Raw genomic sequence first — 19,719 nt, 5'->3', positions numbered from 1 at the left:
AGATCTTTAATAAATGCTTTAATCGGAATAGGTCTGTGATGGCGAACCTGTGGCACACGTGCCAGAAGTGGCACGCAGAGCCCTCTCTGCTGGCACATGCTCCGTCTCCTCAATCCAGATCTCTGTGGCATTTCTTTCATGAGCTTCTGTTTCCCTGCAAACAACGAAATAGAAGCTCAGGAAAGAAAAAGATCTTACCTCTTGCCACGCTGCCAGTGTTGGAATGCCCCGCCTCCCACCAGTCAGCTGGTTTTTGGGTCTCTGCTGAGCATGTCTGTGCATGAACACATGTCCACATGCACATGCACGTGTTTGCACGATAACACCTTTCAGTTTGGGCCTGCATGCATGTGCAGTTTGGACATTCGGTGGATAAAAGGTTCGCCATCACGGGTATAGGTAATCTTCGATTTACGACTACAATTGAGTCCAAAATTTCTGCTGCTAAGCAAGACAGTTGTTAATTGAGTTTTACCCCATTTTATGATTTTTCTTGGCACAGTTGTTAAGCAACTCACTACATTTTTTAAGTTAGTAACATGGTTGCTAAGTGAATCAGATTTCTCCATTGATTTTGCTTGTCAGAGGTTGCAAAAGATCACATGATCTTGGTTCATTACAACCATCATAAATATGAGCCAGTTGCCAAACGTCTGAATTTTGATCACGTGTCCAAGGGGATGCTGCAGTAACCATAAGTATGAACAATGGTCGTAAGTTGCTTTTTTCAGTGTGTTGTAACTTCAAATGGTTGCTAAACAAACTGTTGTAAATTGAGGACTACCTGTACTGGACAACTTTCTTTAGCTAGAGATGTAGTTTACAGTACAGGTAGCCTTCGGGCATTGTTTTAACAATGGTTCAAAGTTACAATAATGATAAAGAAAGTGACTTATGAGCTGTCCTCAAATTTACAACTGACACACCACTCTTGTGATCATGTGATCACTGGGTGCTTGGCAACTGGTTCACATATGCTGTATGACACTTGCAACATCCTGTAGTCATGTGGACATGATTTGTGATCTTCCCCTAGCTTGCAGCATCCCGGAGTCCTGGAATTGTCATTTGCAACCTTCTGAGAGAGCTTCTAACAAGCAAAGTCAATGGGATAACCAGATCTGCTTATCAACCATTCAATTCTCTTTCAAATAGTGGCAAAAGAGTTTGTAAATGGAGCACAACTTATTTAACAACTGACTTGTTTAGGAATGGAAATTTGGGCTCACTTGTAGTTGTAAGTCAAGGACTACCTACACTAATGCATTTCACATGTGATTGCCAACAACAACTGAATACCAACATATCATATGAGCTGTCCAGGACTGTACTTCCATTTCAAAGATTTGCCACTAAGAACATGGACAGCTTTTTCAACTGAGGCATGAAAGTGAGCCTGAGCTTCACTATCTTAAAAAAAAAAAGTAATGAAGTTATTTTTAATAGGTTTTTCTAGAACAAAGATTTTAATTGTGCTCCAATTTAAAACTGTGTTTTTTTGTCTTTGCCTTGGATTAATTTCATTTTTGTGTTTATATTACATAAATTTGGTTACGTCACAAGGCTCTTCAATTTGGGAATAAAAAGGCAGAACAGAAATTAATAGTAATAATAACCTGTTCAACATCACTGTCTTCACTGCTGCTAAGTTTCAAATCATTTATCAGAACACTGGGGGGGGGGGGGAGGAGAGGGAGAGAGATGGAAAAAAATATTTGTTAAAAATATTATCAGATACACCATATCATGATACTTTTGATTTTCCTTTATTATTAAACTAAAATACTACTCCAAGAATGATAGTAAGGACTTACAATACTATCAAAGCCCAATACTTATTCTGAAAATGCAAGCATTAATTGTAAAATTTCATACCTCAGAAAACAACATGGTAACTAGCATAAATAAAATCCAAACTATGTTGCAAACATGTCTAGATGCTGCAACAGACCACATCTACCCAAAATTTACAAAACAGTCAATATTAAATCAGGAACAAATTGATCAGAGACTGTAATAACTATTGTTTCAACAATTATAAGTAACTCACATTACTGAGGCTATAGATAATTTTACAAAAGATCCAAACTAAAAACCATTGTACTCGATAGTAAGATAAAACCTATTTTAGATTTATAATTTAGAAACCGTTATAACTTTTTAACTGACTTAAAAGTTATTAGCTCATACTTCAGTTTTTCATGCTTTACTCTGAAAATTCAAGTCCTGGGATTTGAATACTTTACAAATAACTAAATCTGAACAAAATATTCGTATTTTTCAAAAAATTAAGACATTACATTAAATGATAAACAATAACAAACATAATATCTTACTTGGTCTGGCTTGATTCACATCTGGAATAGAAGCAGAAATTGGGCTAAACATTTTCAAGCTAAAAGACTTCAAAATAAAGATTAAACTTAGATTGAGTGATATTTTATTTACATTCTACACTTGACTTCTACACATACAGCAGAAAATACACAAAAGGTAAAGAAATGGATTGCAACTGCTGCAGACTGCATATGAGACATATCAGTTTCAAGCTCTTAATAAAAGGCACCAATTACTGGCTTTACTCTCCTATGTGGCATGGATAACCAGAAACAGCATTAGATAATGTTTCTAAATAACTTTAGGTATGATCAAGATATGTCTGTCTCTACAAACAAGTAGGCTTTTAGTAGGACTCTGAAACCTACTTACCATATTTATGTGGTAAGGGCTCTTTAAGCTGGGGAAAAATGGAATCATCCCTGCAACTGCATTGCAATACTGTAATACTTTAAACTATAGAAACCCTGGAGAGGAAATCTGAGATTGCTGTTTAAATGTTGAACCATAAAGTATTCAAACTGCCTATCCAGTTCTAAGTCTAGAGCAGAAATAGGAAATATCAACTCTATAGTTGTTTGGATTGCCAAACCATTGGGAGGCCTCAACTCCAGAATGTCTTTGATCGTACATACAAATGCAGAGCAAGATGAGGAGTAGGAATAAGGACATATCGAGCGGCTTAAAAGGCAATTCAATAAAGCTACTAGGGTAGGCCTTGAAATCAAAAATATCCTATTCCAAACATTTCCATATTGCTGCCAAGTAAACTGAATATGCATCAAGCCTTACACAATTTTACAATAAATAAAAATTTATTTATTAAATAAAATAAAATTATGGAAACCTAGGTCCATAGTCATTTCCTGTTCTCCAGCACAGACTCAATTTCTGTTTTTTAGGACAGGAAGTGAATTATTTAGAAATAAGTATACCTTGGTGTAGTAAACGCAGGTATCTTGAAATAATATTTATATAAATATGACCATTGCTAATTATTTTATATTCACTCAAAATTATAGCCATACTTACGACTTAGACTGGTGGCCATTAGATGTTTTCATTGAAGGATTGTATCTTTCTGAAAAGGAGAATGTAATGGCTTAAAAGTGAACTCTGAAAACATGTGCACTAACCAAATTATACACTTTACAGACTATAATGGCCCAGATTGACATTGCAAGATTGGACAAGTTTATTATTTCAGAAAAAAATTTGTAAATGGATGGTCTGCTTAATTTAGACCATGGAATATGAGTGCTGCTTCTGGGAGAAAAAAGGGACACTTTTGTATAAAATGTGCAACAACCATCACTTGTTCAGGATTTCAATGTAAGCAAAATACAGTACATTCAAGCTCACTATATTAGCAAAATATTAGATATAGGGCAAAGATGGCATGTAGGGGAACCTGGTAAGGAATAAAGAAAGAAGGCAAGATGTTTGTGAGCCCTGACACTCAATTGCACACTATATACATGAAGTAGATCAGTCATCAAAGTTATAGAAGAATAGTCTGATATTTCAAATTGCATGCAGCTATACTAGTTAGAATTCTAGTTATAATTAATTTTGACAACAATCGTTTTTAAAAGAAATTTGTTTTAAAATTGGAATCACTCCAATGTCAGGAAAATAAAAGAACAGGAAAATTATCTCACAAAGGTCTGGCACAGATATTGCCTGCTTACAATTCTGTCCCAATTAGAAAAGCAAGTGAAGACAGCTCTGCTGGTGCTCATTTTTGTTATTTATGGATATTATAGGATTCATGAATCACTTCTTTAGCTTTAAATATATATCATATTCAAAATATATCATAAAAAATCCTCAAATTTAGCTATAGAGCAAATGTAAGGAAATGCAAAATTAATCATGAGATGCCAAATGTTCTAACCTTATGTCCTATTAAATAAGCAAGTATACAACCATAATTGGAAGAATGCATGAGCAATGTGATTCAGTTCTTTCCTCTGCTGAAAGTCCCATTAGATCAGTATTAAATGTTTATTTATATTTTTTTAAAAAGCATTCCAAAGAAAATCTGAATGTAAAACATCAAAATTAGACAAAGGAATAATTCAATAGAGAGATTAAGCATGTACTTACTTTGATCCCCAGAGCCAAAATTAGATTGCTGAGTTTCCTGTATAAAACAGAAAAAGTTGTTATTAACAGTACATATTAAGAGGAAAAGCTTAAGCTACCAAATATCATGCAGCTTTTACATTTGCCAGTCCATTGTGTAATTTAAGTAATCATAAATGCAAAGTTCATATATGAAAAAAGTACAGGTAATCCTCAACTTACAATAGCACTTAGGACCAGAACTACTGATGCTAAACCCAATCCTTGCAGTCTATATTGCCATTATTAACCAAAGCCCAAGGTGGTTAGGCAACGCTTCCCACAACCAAATGCAGTGGGAAAGTTGATAGGAAGTTGCAAGTCCCAGACCAGCAAGCAGGTAAGTGGCTGCTGGCAGGTGGGGGTATGATGCACAAGGGTATGCATGAGAGGCCTGGTATGGATCAGGATAGGTGTGTAAGAGCTACATCATGAGTTGTGGAGGATGTGCAGGAATACATGTTGGGAAGTTTTTTATGTGGATGGGAAGTGTGCAGTTTGGGGAGGGTATATGAGGATTCAATAAATGTCAAGAAAAATGCACAAGTGGCCAACATGAGCACAAAAGGACTAGGGGTGGGTGCACTGGTGGGGAAGACTCACCCTAGTGACTTGTGACCTTCCATGCTGGCTTCCCCATAGACTTTCTGAGGAAGCCAGCAAGGAAGGTTGCAAATGGAAATCAGATGATTGCAGAGTGCTGCAACTGCTCAAAAGTGTGAACCAGTTGTCAAGTCTATTAGATTCTCTGATTCTTCCCAGTGCAACAATGATTTCTTAACAGATTGTCAGTTTTGGATATTTTTTCATTAGAATAAACTGTCACCAAACAGTACATGTTTGTTAGAAATCTAGCACTGCACCATTTACACTGGATTGCCTATAGTACTAATAAAATCCTTTGAAGGCAATGAAGTGCCATGTCAGAAAACAGCCCAACTCAAGCTTCCAGACAGGATTTCGGTTATGAATAATTGTATGATTTAATGTGTAGAATATATTAAAAGATGTTTAACTACAGGTGAAAAAATAGTGCAAAATAACTTTTAACATCAAAACAATTACACAAGAAAGAGAAGTTTCAAGGCCACAAAATAAACCAAGTGTTGAGTTGAAATAGATTCAGAAAATCATTCTTCAGAAAATATTGTTTCCTCATCCCAGGATTATTTGATTTCTAACAACAGCTACTTTATAGCATTATTCATTTACCTTTGTTGGGAATGGAAACTTTGAAGGTTCAGTTTTGCAAGGTGTGTGTATTGCAGTAAGTGGCGGTGGCCAAATATGGGTCATCTCCTGTTGTGAACAGAAACCCAAAACATTAGAAAAATTCCAAAACAACACTGAAACATTCTCTTTCAATGCAATATAATTTAACTATATATCTACAGAATATCATCAGTGTCACTCAATCATGTTCTAGACACAGGCTGGCTGGGGATTTCTGGGAGTTGAAGTCCACATGTTGTAAATTTGCAAAGGTTGAAAACCACTGCTCTAGATTCACCTTAATCTCTTTCCCAATAATAATCACCCAACTCCCCTTTCACTTCTCAACTACAGAGCTATAAGTAGAGATGAACCTAGTCTGGGCATTTAAAAGTAGAGTAACTAAAATACTGAATGGAAAGTATAATTGGAAATTTCAATCACTTGGGTCCATTTACCAATTGATTCTAATTTTTGTCATCTGAGTCAATGAAGCTCTCTAGCTACTGGATTTATTGCATAAATAAATTTGAGGCCAAATTGATAAGATGGGAGATACTGTGGATTGCTATTTCCATGTTTGAAAATTAAGTACAGCTCATTCTAGACAGGGCTACATTCTTATCATAAAATAGGTTATTAAATTTGTATGCTGTTTAATTCCCCACAACTCTGAGCAGCACACAACAGCAAAGAAAGAAATTACTATAACGCCAATAAAACTTAAAAGTTAAATAATGGCAAAGACAAATAAAGGGAGAGAATTCTTCTGCGAGAATTCACTAAAGGCTCAAGTGGCTTCAGGTCAGCAGAATGCCTTTAATACATTTCAGCTGGTTTCCTAGTGTTTCAGGAATGATCTGACAGTGACAATCGAGTTCAGTTTTCTTACTGGGTTTCTATTTGTTATTGTCCCTTGATGATGACCTCAAAACCTTAATGCAGAATGCAGCAACTACAACTGGTACAGTTAGATGGAATCAACATAACATTTTAAAGACTAAACCACCTGTCTATTCTCAACCATTTCAAGATGCTGATGTTTGCTTTAAATCCTTAGTTTGGCAAACAGATACACGAAAGATCACTTCTTCCTATATCAGTACTAAGATCTTTAGGGGCAACTTTTCTCTGGATTAAATTGTTTGTGTACACGCACGCATATGTGAAGGGGTCATTCACAATGGCACCTGTTCTTTGAATATTTTAGTTGCAAAAACTTGCCTGGCACATTACTACTAGGCACTATTCAAAAAACAATTTACTCAGTAATTTTAAAATAATCAAGCATTCTGTTAATTGCCTTTGAGCTATTTTAATGAAGATTGTGTTTGCCTTGTATGGTTTTTTTCAATTGGAATTAGTATTTTTAGGTATAACTTAATGGCACTAAAATACCAGTGGGTTCATAAATGATAATATGAATTCTAGTCATAAGAGCACTGAAGACATGCAACGTTACTATTCCTTTACCAGCTGTCAAAATGCTCAAGATAAAGAATTAACATCATTAATATCTGTTCCAGCAAAATGTTCCTTGCGAATTTTGCTCTCTACTTTTACCTTAATATAGGAATATGCTTTTCTTTCATAATTTTTAAAATTATACTTGAAATTTAAAATAATTTTTAAGTATTTTAATTAATTAAGCAAGTAAACAATAATAGCCAATGTAAAAACGTATAACTTACTTTTAGAATCTCATCCACACTATTCATATCACCAGATGCTGAAGCCTATAAATCAATATTGAAAATTTAACTGAACTACATGTCAACATGTTAACATCTCCAAAACTTATAGCGCTATCCAAAATGTCTAATTTTACAAAGCAATCAGGTCTCCAACTCAATTAGGTACTTTCATCTAATAACTGTGATGCTCTCTCCCCCTCCCCACCCAGAAAATCATTAGAAATCTCACTAAAATCACAATGGGCTGAATAAAGCCCACAGAAATCTACAGCTGTTTACCAAACTATAATTCTTAATAAAAAGTAAGAGGCAAATTGTTAAGTATGTGAGTGAAGAGTTCTCTTGTCATCCCTGTACCTTGCCTTTTTAAATGATGTCCTTAGATCCAGAATGTAAAGAAAATACTGAATCACTGAAAAAAAATTCTTTAATATAAAAATGTGCATGTTGTATTTTGTAATTGAAAATAAGAATCGTTTAATCTAAATGCATAGCATACTAAAAAGTAATGATGCCAGTTTTTCTGAGGATTATCATTCTATACAGGAGATGGAATAAAAACATAAATTACAATTTTTAATCATTCATCATATATGATAGTGTTTTTATTTTAAATATAGACGGTATATACGGAATTTGGATCTGCTTCAGTAGTTTGTGAATTCAAACTCAGAGAACATGAGTGAATCCAAACAGAGAACAACTGATGAATTAGTATTAAACTTTAATTTAATTATTAATTTAGCATTAAGACACTAGACAGCTGGTAGTACACTGCAGTATTTTTGTTATATTGATATTTGGTTCCGATAATTCAAAATACAAACAGCTAATTTTGGCAATCTCGTTATATTAAATGAGCTCATTTAATATATTATGAGATTGCCAAAATTATCTGTTTGTATTTTGAATTATCGGAACCAAATATCAACATAACAAAAATACTGCTGTGTACTACCAGCTCTCTAGTGTCTTAATGCTAAATTAATAATAGCATGCAGAACTGAAAATCAAAATTAATATTTTAACAGTGATGTATTTCTTTTACTTTTTATTTAGTTTATTTAATGGACTTTATATGAAAATGTGCATGCTATATATTCTTAGTAACTTTCTTAATGCTAATTTATATTTACAAAACATCAGACATAATCATCGTTCTGACTACTATAACCATCATTTTAAAAAGACAACTTACATCAAGTGGTTGAGAAGGAATTTTCAGCTTTGTTAGATGTACTTTGCTACTAGGTTTCAGTTCATTCATATTGTTGCTATGAGTCTGGCTACTGTAGTGTTCAGAAGGTAACTTTGGTTCCATTGATTCCTGACCATCCATAGGTCTTACATAAGCAGTAGGCTTCTGCAACATTGTACTTGACTTTGACATAAGCGAAGGAGGAAACGACTGGCTACCACTAGAAAAAGACGGTACACGGGAAGGTGAGTCCCAATTGGCATCTGAGTCTCGTGGAGATTTGGATCGCTGATGTTCTTTACCGTGATGGTCATTTCCATGAGATCTGGAATGGCTGGGGTTCAGAGAAGAAACAACAGATGTTTTTCCAGGACTGGAAGAATGGGATTTTGAATGTTCTGATCCATGCTGGGTTTTTTTGCGGCTACTGCTGCTTCCACCACTGCTATATGAGTCACGATCATGCCTTTGTCCGCTATTGCTAGTGCTGTTGCCACTATTGCGTTGACTACTATGTCCACCCTGTAAACCTGAGGACCGTTTCTGTGACTGGGAAGAAGTGCTAGGCGCTGGGCCTACAGGTGTCCATTTGCTGCTCTGATGAGAGCCAGTATTGTGTCTCTGATCACCAAAGAAACTTTGGTTTGATTTGTCGTCTGTTGCTGATGGACCGGTTGGTTTGGGAATTCTAACAAGTTTCTGGAGAGACTGGTCACCTATAAGATCCGTCATTTCATCATAGTTTCCAAGCATGCTTTGGATACGGCTAGACAATTTATCTTCTTTGCTGGTCTGTGTGAAGAATGAATGAAATGAATAAAAACGATACATAATGTTACGGTATTAAGATATACTGTAATCATATAAATTTTATATCAGATGAATTATTAAATGGTAATACACATTTGGAAATTATCCATGTAATCTTTTTTTAGCAGCCATCTGAAGCATCTGATATTTAAAGCACAGCTATTTGAAAAGCAATCCAACTCCCCAGAAAAATAATACATAATTATTACCCAGAAATATCACTAAAATTCCTTTGATTTTTACATTATACTTGTCTGAAAAAGCTGGGTTCGTACCAGGTGTGCCATGCCTAGTGAAACACAAATGGAGGTAGAGATTGCAAAGTCTTTATTCTGCGCAGAAAAAGGACACAGAGGCATCATTCTGTAGGTCTGTGCAAAAGCCACTCCATCAATAGTAGTTTTTATAGTTATTTCTTTAAAAGCTCACCTTACCTCCATTCCTTTTAGGTCATCTTATCCAGTGTTCAGCCAATATTACTTGGCTAGCATAATCAGCATTATCTAGCAGCAATCAGCACTCTGTCTCTAATTTCCAGTGACAATTAGCACATTATACCTAGTGGTGGGATTCAAAATTTTTCACAACGGGTTCTATGGGTGTGACTTGGTGGGCGTGGAGGGGAAGAATACTGTAAAATCTCCATACCCACCCCACTCCAGGGGAAGGTTATTGCAAAATCTTCATTTCTTCCCAATCAGCTGGGACTTGGGAGGCAGAGAATAGATGGGGGCAGGGGCAGTCAGAGGTGGTATTTGCCAATTCTCCAAACTACTCAAAATATCCGCTACCGGTTCTCCTCTCCAGAACTGGTCAGAACCTGCTAAGTACCACCTCTGATTATATCATAATTAGTATATTTCCCCCTAGTTCATCTTTTCCCAAGACATTGGCTTGTCCTATGATATGTTTGGGGTTTCATTTGAGCAATCATTCTCAATTATTCTTGCTTTTGCAAGCATTCTTGACCATTCTAGCAGGTTACTAATATCAAGGCCTATATGCATCTGAATTTTAGCTTCTTAATATAAAGGTATTAGGGGAGGGGCCTTTTAGCTTTTCCATGACACTTGCTGCAAACAGAGTTTTGTATTTTCTGTGATTAATTGGAAGAACAGGTATAAATTTGAAAGACAGATTGCAGGTAAAACTGAAAGTAAAAGATTTCTGGATGTAGGGGCCCTGGAAAACCAGCAAAGAAAGAGCTCTCTTAACTATGCATATTATTTGGAAACTATATTTTTCATCAAACTGAGTATGCGTTTCAAAATAATTTTATTTCTGTAATTAAAAATATTCAACATTTTGATTTCTTATATCAAAAGTACACCATCTTTTCTAGCTTTTTTAAATGCATTTTTGTAAACATGCCTTTCCTTTAGGAAACTTTAAAAAAATCATTTCAATCTTGCAATATAAATTTGAACCTGAAACCCTATTTTTAAAGAAACTGATAACCTGTCCTCATAGTGGAATTGCCACTTGTAACATATAAAGAGCTTTGTTCACAGTGTCGAATGACTGACTGACTGACTAAGCAAAAGTGCAGAAGAGGGACTTTCTTTTTCTAGAGATCTGTATCTCCCTTTTTTAAAATCAAGGCATGGCGCAAACCATATAAGGCAAGAGAGGATAACATTCTCAACAATGAAGGAAGGGTTACTTCCCAACAATCTATGGGCCTCTGAGTACCGCTATTCTTTCAGACATAAGTTTCTGGATGAGTTTATACACAGATGGTTGAAATGGGAATACACAGCATTCCCATTCCAATTCTGAAAGCCAAAAAAGTTTTAAAAATATAAATTTGTGGCAAAATTTCAATCATGTGGGGTTTTTAAAAATGAGAATAGAAAAGTCCACTTCCCGTGATTCTTCCCACTGTTTTGTTTGAAGGGGGAAAAATTAAAGGTAAACTGTGTCACTAAAATCTGGCTATTTTGTAAGGCAATATTGGAGAGTCTATACCCGTAGAATGGTATAGATCTAATAAAGAGAATGGAAAAAAACAACAAATTGTCAATCTTTGCATAGAAGATGATTTTTGTATTTCGCATAGAAAGATATAAATGCTTACGTTAGAAGAAAACAGATTTTTAAAAATCATATTCAGAACTTAATCTTTAAAAATAAACTACACTTTTAAGTAATTAAACTAAAGAACCAGCACAAGTTAACTGAATAAAATAAATATATAAAGAAATAGAACCTCTCTCAAAGGACAGAAATACAAAAATTTCTAAAACTAAATCATCACCCATAGAGTTACGAAGTAAACAAATAAAGCTAGCCAGCAAGTAAATAACGCTTTTTACGCTAAAAATTCAACCCCAAATACATGTATATGTGCACTGCCAATTGTCTAAAATTGTTCCTTTCTATTCAGTACACTCCAGCCGAGTGTAATGAGCACCCGTCTATCAAATATTGGCATCTTGTGGAATTGAGGAGTTTTGCTTTCTCTGTGGTGGCCCCATTCCCTAGAACAGCACTCCCACTCTCCAAAATAAGGAGTGTATCCTATCTTCTAGCTTGGTCCCAGGCCTGGAGATAATACCGTGTTTCCCTGAAATTACGACATGTCCTGATAATAAGACCATGCCATATTTTTCCTGTGAGCAAAAATATATGCCTTCCCCCAATAATAAACCCCCTGGACAACCTCCCCTCCACCCAGGCAGAGCACCATTCACCAACCTAGCAATATCCCAAAGGCGCAAAGCTGCAGGAGCCAGGGAGAGGGGGGGCAAAGGCGCTCATATTGCTTGATGCCTTTGGGATATTACTGGAGCAATGAGTGGTGTGTGCCCAGCTGGAGTGGGGGTTGCCGGGCAGCTGCTCTCACAAGCAGCTGCCCAGCAATGCTCCTTTCCAGCCGGGCAAAGCGCCACTCACCGACCCAGTAATATCCCAAAGGCGCCTCCAGCTCGCATGCCTCCCTGCCTAACCATGCCCAATTCTCCCTGCAGGGATAGGCCAGGGAGCTGCCGCTGCCCCGCTGCCACTGCCATTCTCTGAGCATAACCGGCTTCCAAACTCCGGAGATCCGCTGCCAAGTCTTCCGGCAGCAGCCGCTCTGGGACTACGCTCTATGGAAGACTTGGCAGCGGATCTCCAGAATTTAGAAGCCGGTTATGCTCGGAGCATGGCGTGGCAGCAGCAGCGGGGTGGCAGTGGCGCCATGGCCAGCCCTGCAGGGAATGTTGGCAATGGTGAAGCAGGAAGTCACGCGAGCTGGAGGCAGAACAAGTGCTCGCGCAACCTCTCTTTCCAGCCGGGCAGAGTGCCACGTGGCTTAGCACCTTTGGGATATTACTGGGTTGGTGAGTGGCACTCTGACCGGCTAGGAAAGGGCGTTGCCGGGCAGCTGCTCATGAGCGTGGTCATCTCATGGCGGCTTCGTTGCACTGCTGCAACAGTGCAACACAGCCATTTGCCCCTGAGGCTGTGCCCAGCTCTTCGGGCGCCCGCTCGCAAGATAGCAGCCACCCGGCAACCCCAAACCAATAACCCCCGCCCTCAATAATAAGGTCCAAGCAAAATTTGGAGGGGGGGTCAAACGAAACACGGTATATTATTTTATTTATTTCCCTCATTTATTATTTTTATTGTACTTTGGCAGCCCTCATTCTGTTTGATTTATGTTACTTTTAAGATTGGTTTATTCTTATATGTTTTTATTTTATTTTATTGTTTCATATGCCATCCAGAGTCAGTGGAGTTGTCCAACTATAACAAATTTGAATAAACAAAGTTCACTGGACTGTTTAATGCAGATGTTAACTACTCTTAATTTTCACCACACGTATTTACCTTCCTGTATTGAGAATGTTATTGAAATCAAAGATGACTGAAAAACAAGTGGGAAAACTTTTTTTCCCTTCTTCTTAATTATTTCTCTCTATTTTTAAAAAATATTTAAATACTATTTAATATTGAAATACACATAGTACCTTTAAATAAGGGGACAAGAAAAGCAACAACACATTGTCTACTCCCCTCTTTCAGTCTTAAAATGAAAGCACAAATAAAAATAACAGTTTATGCTTAAATAATGTATGCCATCATGATCAGGAAAATAACTCAACTGCATGAAAGAAACACATTTTGCAGCATCAAAGTGAATCTCTTATGTACAAACAGCCAGGTACTAGAAATATCAAGCCCTAATAATTACCTTTCATCTATAGAAAACATTCTCCGCAATCTCAGTAATGCTACTGTCTTGAATTACTCTTTTGCTACAAGGCAAGAGTACATTGTAACAATTATCTCTGTAAGTACTTTCTATTTACCATTTCATATTTAGACAGTTCGATGGTCAAATGGTTTGACCTGTCAGTGCTGGGACATTAAGAAAAGAATGTTGACATGAATGAGCTTGTATTATTCCTAACAATATTAATATTTCATTAATAGGTCTATCAACATAAACTTTTTAAAAAAATAATGTAAGTTTATAAAATATCTTTTTTCCCTCTGTATTTGCATTTAGAGTGTAAGGTTCAAATTCTTATTTTCATGTTTCTAGAATACTGATTATATTACGGTATACACTACATCTACTTAGAAAGTTCATCACAGTACTGAATTTACAGAAAAAAAATATCTGTGATGTGATCATTAAGAAAAATAACAAACCTCATGAACTTACAACTTTATATGGTTCAGCAAAAAGAGGAGAATTAGGTGGGAAGGCTTCTTCACCCTGTTGAATTTCTTGATTACGTCTCTCTTTTTCTTTAATACGCAGCGCATTCCGATCTTCACGGTTCATGTTGCTATAAAGAAAAACAATGTAATTATATGAGAGGGTATGAAAGTAAGTGATTCTGCTTTTTACACCTTGACAATCTGCAGCTTTGCTTTTTTTTTTTACAAAAAAGTATTCTAATGCACATTTTTTAAAAATCTATAAGTGCCTAAACATCAGAAATTGTCTTATGCATACATACTGACAAAACCTAGCCGTTTACTTTCATAAGAAAAATTATGCTGCATTCTTTAAATAAACTATTAAATGTATTGTCTTAATTTTTTAAAAATTACAGTGTTACCTCGGTACTCGACTGCTTTGAAACTCATTGAATTTGGTAATCGATGCATTGTGACGCAAAAAGTTTGTCCTGGTACTCGTCGTTTGTTGGGTACTCGACCCGCAAGCTAGAACTTGTTGATGTCAATTGCCTCGTGACTTGCTACCCTTTCAGCTGAAACAAAGGGTCACGCATTAGTCATGTGGTTTGTTTGGTACTCATTTTTTAGTACTCGTTTCACCTCCCGGGACCAATTAATGACAAGTACTGAGATACCACTGTAATTTTTATTGCTTTTAAATTAACAAAACATAAGAATGATAACGATATTGTCAAAATAAGTCAATAAAACAAAAAGTGAAAAAATATGACACATATATCATTATAACAATAAACAATTATATATATACTTGTCTAATGCAAATATTCAAATATGTAAATATTTCTAATACATTTATACAACATAAAGTACTCTGTATAAATGAGTCCTGTATTTCATTATGCTTGTCCTTACAGAGTCTACATCTATAGACAATCCACTCATAGGTGACAAGGGCAATCAAGTCTTCAATTCATTGAAAGAAAGGGAGCCATAAATTTATATTTTCCATGCTGCAATATCAGTGTTTTGACCATAGTAAAGAGATAATCCATTTACATTGTTTGTCCAGTTATCAACTTCCATGTACTAGGTGTGCAGCTTAAGACAATAATGCCCTCTGAGAATTTTAGCTTTTGTTGCACAATCATACTTTCTCCCAAATCTTGGGAAATGAGATCATTGTAAAAACATGTGTTTTAAAGAAGCATTATCCTTATTACACTTCCAACAAAATTCCGGTTTTGACAGCCCTTTTCTATGCAAACATAATGGAATCCAATCAATTCTAAATATTATTTTTATTGTATAAGTAAATGTATTGTCTAATTTAACATTTAAACAGTTTTTCAAAAAAATAATTGAGGACTTTTGAATAAAGTACAGGTAGTCCCTGGCTTATATCCATTTATTCAGCGACCTTTCAAACTTGCGACAATGCTGATCAGTGGTACTTATGACTAGTCCTCAGATTTCCAGCTGTTGCAGTGTCTCCATGATCATAATTTACAACTTTCCCTGCTGGCTTCCCAGAAGCAAAGTCAATGGAGAAGCCATCAGTAAGTCAGAAGCCACATAAGATCCTTTCTTAATGATGGCAACTGGGACTATCTAAACAACTGTTGCTAAGCAGCATGGTTACATGACATTGTGCTCTACAACTGTGTCACTTAGTAATGGCAATTCCAGCCCCATTTGCTGTTGTAAAGACTGCGTGTATTTTACTCAAAATTCTTATCAGCAAGTGCTATGTTTCTTCATTCTTATATACAAAACCTGCAGTCCCCCTAACTTTCTCTGTCAGTCTATTGAAAATGCTCCACAATATGTCTCTAATCTACTCTTTATATGTTTCTAAAAAGGATTTGTTTGTACTTTAAATCCATACTTTCAGTTTTGAATTCAATCGTATGTACTGTCAACTAGCTTTTGATGAAATAATTTTTACTGTGACTATATGATATAGGTATTTCTTTGGAAAATGTAAGAAATTCTGTTTGAAATGTTAGTTCCTCTTTGGTTTGTAACAACCAGAAACTGCATTTTATCCAAAACAATCCAAGTAGTACTGTGTTTATTGATAAGATTATGCATTTGCAAAATAAGATCACTCAAACTTCACTGTTCATATTAAACGTAAAATGTGACTAGAAGGCATGAAGCTCACTTAATACTTCAATTAACATGTAGACAAAAGGCTAATAAAAGGCTACAGTAGGTACAAAATAGCTATATTCAGCTAAAACAAATATTGAAACAAAAATATGTAAGAAGAATATTAAAGTTCCCTTGGATAATCAAACATATTTCAAGAGAAAAGAATAAATATCAAAGGAGGTCATTCTCTAAAATGTTAAAAATAAAGTTAGATTCATTTTTTAAATCAATATCAGCCACCCAAGCTCAGAGAATAATACAATACAGGTAGTCCTTGACTTGCAAGTGGTCACTTGACTGGCTGAAGTTATGATGGATCTCCCCAGAGCTATTACGATGTTTTCAAAATTATGACAGCGGCATCCCCACATGTGATCACATTTTGGGCACTTGGCAATTTATTCACCTTTACAACTGTTTGATTTGGATTTTCAGCTTTCTTGATGGTTTTTGGTGTTTACTTTTGGTTTCAGGCAAAAAATGCTCATTGGGGGAAATGAATTTGCTTAGCTGCAGCATTCACTTATCAACCACCATATGCCCTTACTGATCACTGCAAGAAATGTCAAAAATTGGATCCAGTCAAGTGATGTCTCACCTAATGACCGCAATTTCTTATAACTGCAATTCCAGGCTCAATTATGGTCGTATGTTGGGACTACCTGCACTAAACACTACCTGCACTGAAAAAAAATAGCTTATTTTAAAATTTAGAATAATGCAACTGTTCGGGAGATGTTTAGCTCCTACTAGTTCTAATATGATGAAAACAATTAAGAAAATTTTAGATAGACTTTTAAAGATTAATAATGTTAATTTCAATTATTTTTATTTCTAACTTTTAACTAACTGGGGTGTTCTATGCAACATAAAAATACAAAGAAGAAATAGCTCTTAGCAGATGTTGCCAGTGAGCAAAACATGACACAATTTTACTCCTGCTTGCCAATATTTAGTTATGAAAGATAAATAAGCTTCTGTGTTACTATAAATAACTAGTTATTTGTATACCCATCTAAACATATTCATTTAGGATGGCCAGCTCCCAAATTACTGATTTTAGAACAGATTCAATAAAGTATTTATGTCTACCATATAAATCATGTACTATAATGTTGAGAAATTATGTCTCAAAAGTATGAAAAAAATAAAAATGTAATTTTATTAGATACTTTTATCACAGCCAAACTCCAGCTCAAAAATAATCAAAAAACAAAATTGTGAGAAGCAAGAAAAAAAACAGTAAAACCCAATTATAAAACTGGTGTGCTCAAGCTTTGACACAAGAACCTTAACAATGTTATGAGAAATAAAATCACATTGGCAATAACAATTATAAATAAAATAGATCTGGGTGATTTGGAAATACAAGTTGATGGCATGTTATTACTGTAGCTGCAACCAGGCATCTTTGTAGTAGAAGCAATACAGAACATGCATTAATATTCAGGAACTCCATTATAGGAGCAAACTCTGTATTCAAGTGTGCTACCACATAATTTCCCCCCATAAACATCTGTTTGGAGGACATTAAAATTGCGATAGGGATCTTTTGACTTTGGGAATTATTACTTGGCTTGGGGAAGCTTGGGAGAAAAAGTGAATGACTGTCCATAAACGTATCTCTGGGTGTGATACATCATCCAAATTCTTGGCCTGCTGTTTTAAAGATTGCCTCTACCCACTGATATCCCATTATCAGGATTGCACTAAACCGCAGTTCTTCAACTTCTAATGTAATGTCCTTACCGCAAGATAAAACAAAGTTGTTACTTAAAATTAGTGTGTTAACTCCACAGTGGAACAAAACTAACTTTAGCCAATAAGAGAATATGCAAATTAAATATGAGTTTTAATTTTGTTCAAGCTCAGCTCATGGCACAACACTACATTAGCAACTCATTGTGGGGCTTGAAATATGTTCCTTAAGAGTTCAACTGTACCCTCTTTAAAATGTGAACACAGTTCACAGTTCCATTTCGGCTCTGAACAAATGATAATACTTTTAGTTGAGGCAAATTTGAACAATGCATCTCTAATGCAATAATAATGTAATAATTATAATAAAGCGACTGTTGGATTGTTCTGGTGCATTTTGGACAATATTCTCTATGTGTGCACTGCAGTAGGGTTCTTAAATTTACTACGTAATTTATGTCTAGGGATAAGTTTAAAAATAAACTTGAAACTGATAAAAGCTGCACATTAGCATGGATAACATTATCCGAATTATTTCCCATAATCTCTGAAAACTAAGGGAATATATCTGCCTAGGCATGTCACCAATTTTTTCTCATCATAGTCTCTGAGATTCACACAAGTTTCTTACTTGAAAATAACTAAATTGAGGCTAGTCCTTACAAAAAGTTGTATCTCTCTAGCAGAGCACTTGGAGTAAAGTACTGAATGAATGTGAGACCATTTAGTGGCTCAGCTAAGATCCTGTACACAAATAAATTCCTATAGAAGAAGGAGGCTGTCATCACTGTTATGTAGTAAGAATCAAGAAAACAACATTTGGCCAGTTCAGAGTAAAGCCTAATGGTCGCAACTATCCATTTGAAGGCATTCTAATAGAAAAGATAACAACTCATAGAATTGTTTACTTCTGATCTCTGAAAGAGCAGAAGTAAACACTGAATAAATTTAATGCAATCTTAATAATACTTTCACTACCACAATCTCTAAGAGTACTTGCTCCCTATTTTGATTACTAACTAGCTTGACCCTTCCTCCATTCATGCAGGAATGCTGATAGAAACAAACCATTACTCAAGGCACTACTATTCAGAAAAAACTATGTGTGCTACTTACTGTTTCCTGTTAGCAAATATACAAAGAAAATGCAGAATAATTTTAAAGGAAATACAAAGTTGTTTTGAAAATGAGCCAAGATGGCAAAAAAAAGGAAACTCCAACAGAGTGAAGTAAACTAAAAATAAATATGGGGAAATGATTTCCACTAAAAGAGAAAGCTGGAAAGAAGTATTTATTGATTTCTATGAAAATGACAGTAATATATATATAAATGCATTTTAAAAGAATGGTATAAATAAACCAAGAAAAAAATGGGTGAAAATGAAATTGAAAATTATATAAGGTAGTCCTTGGCTTAAAACCATTTAGTGACTGTTCAAACTTACAATGGCACTGAAAAAAAGTGACTTATGTATGTTTTTCAACTTATGATGTTTGCTGCAGCATCCCCTAGTCACATGATCAAAATTCAGGGGCTTGGCAACTGGCATGTATTTATGAAAGTTGCATTGTCCTGGGATCTTGTGATCCCTCTTTGTGACTTTCCTAGCCAGCTTCTGACAATGGCAAAGTCAATGGGAAAAGTCAGATTTGCTTAACTATCAATGATCCACTTAACTGTAGTGCAGTTGCAACTTAACAACTGTTGCAAAAAAAGTCATAAAATAGGACACAACTCACAACAACCGCCTTGCTTGACAAAGGAAATTTGGGGCTCTATTGTGGTTGTTAAGTCAAGGGCTACCCATAAAAAACTTGTAAATTCTAAGATTGAAAACATAGATAAGTGCA

At 35.5% G+C, this 19,719-nt stretch overlaps 1 protein-coding gene across 5 annotated transcripts in view; it reads right to left on the bottom strand.

Moving 5' to 3' along the window:
• AFF4 (AF4/FMR2 family member 4) overlaps positions 1-19,719 on the bottom strand; it is a 58,275-nt gene that overhangs the window by 20,649 nt on the left and 17,907 nt on the right. For 2 of the 5 annotated variants that reach the window (XM_032211321.1, XM_032211323.1), the window contains 9 exons: positions 14,436-14,588; positions 14,033-14,159; positions 8,569-9,360; positions 7,368-7,412; positions 5,677-5,763; positions 4,447-4,483; positions 3,370-3,418; positions 2,337-2,357; positions 1,617-1,671 (listed from right to left, as the gene is read on the bottom strand). In XM_032211321.1, the coding sequence (XP_032067212.1) occupies positions 1,617-1,671; positions 2,337-2,357; positions 3,370-3,418; positions 4,447-4,483; positions 5,677-5,763; positions 7,368-7,412; positions 8,569-9,360; positions 14,033-14,155 (1,209 nt within the window). In that variant the 5' untranslated portion in view covers positions 14,156-14,159; positions 14,436-14,588. Of the gene's footprint in view, positions 1-1,616; positions 1,672-2,336; positions 2,358-3,369; positions 3,419-4,446; positions 4,484-5,676; positions 5,764-7,367; positions 7,413-8,568; positions 9,361-13,555; positions 13,620-14,032; positions 14,160-14,435; positions 14,589-19,719 lie in introns of those variants that run through there. The other 3 variants (XM_032211322.1, XM_032211324.1, XM_032211325.1) reach the window with 2 other exon arrangements.

This window comes from Thamnophis elegans, chromosome 2 (assembly GCF_009769535.1).
Source record: "Thamnophis elegans isolate rThaEle1 chromosome 2, rThaEle1.pri, whole genome shotgun sequence".
In the NCBI taxonomy this organism is placed as follows: domain Eukaryota; kingdom Metazoa; phylum Chordata; class Lepidosauria; order Squamata; family Colubridae; genus Thamnophis; species Thamnophis elegans.
Note: the sequence above shows the minus strand (reverse complement) of the source record. Positions and strands in the feature narration are given on the sequence as shown.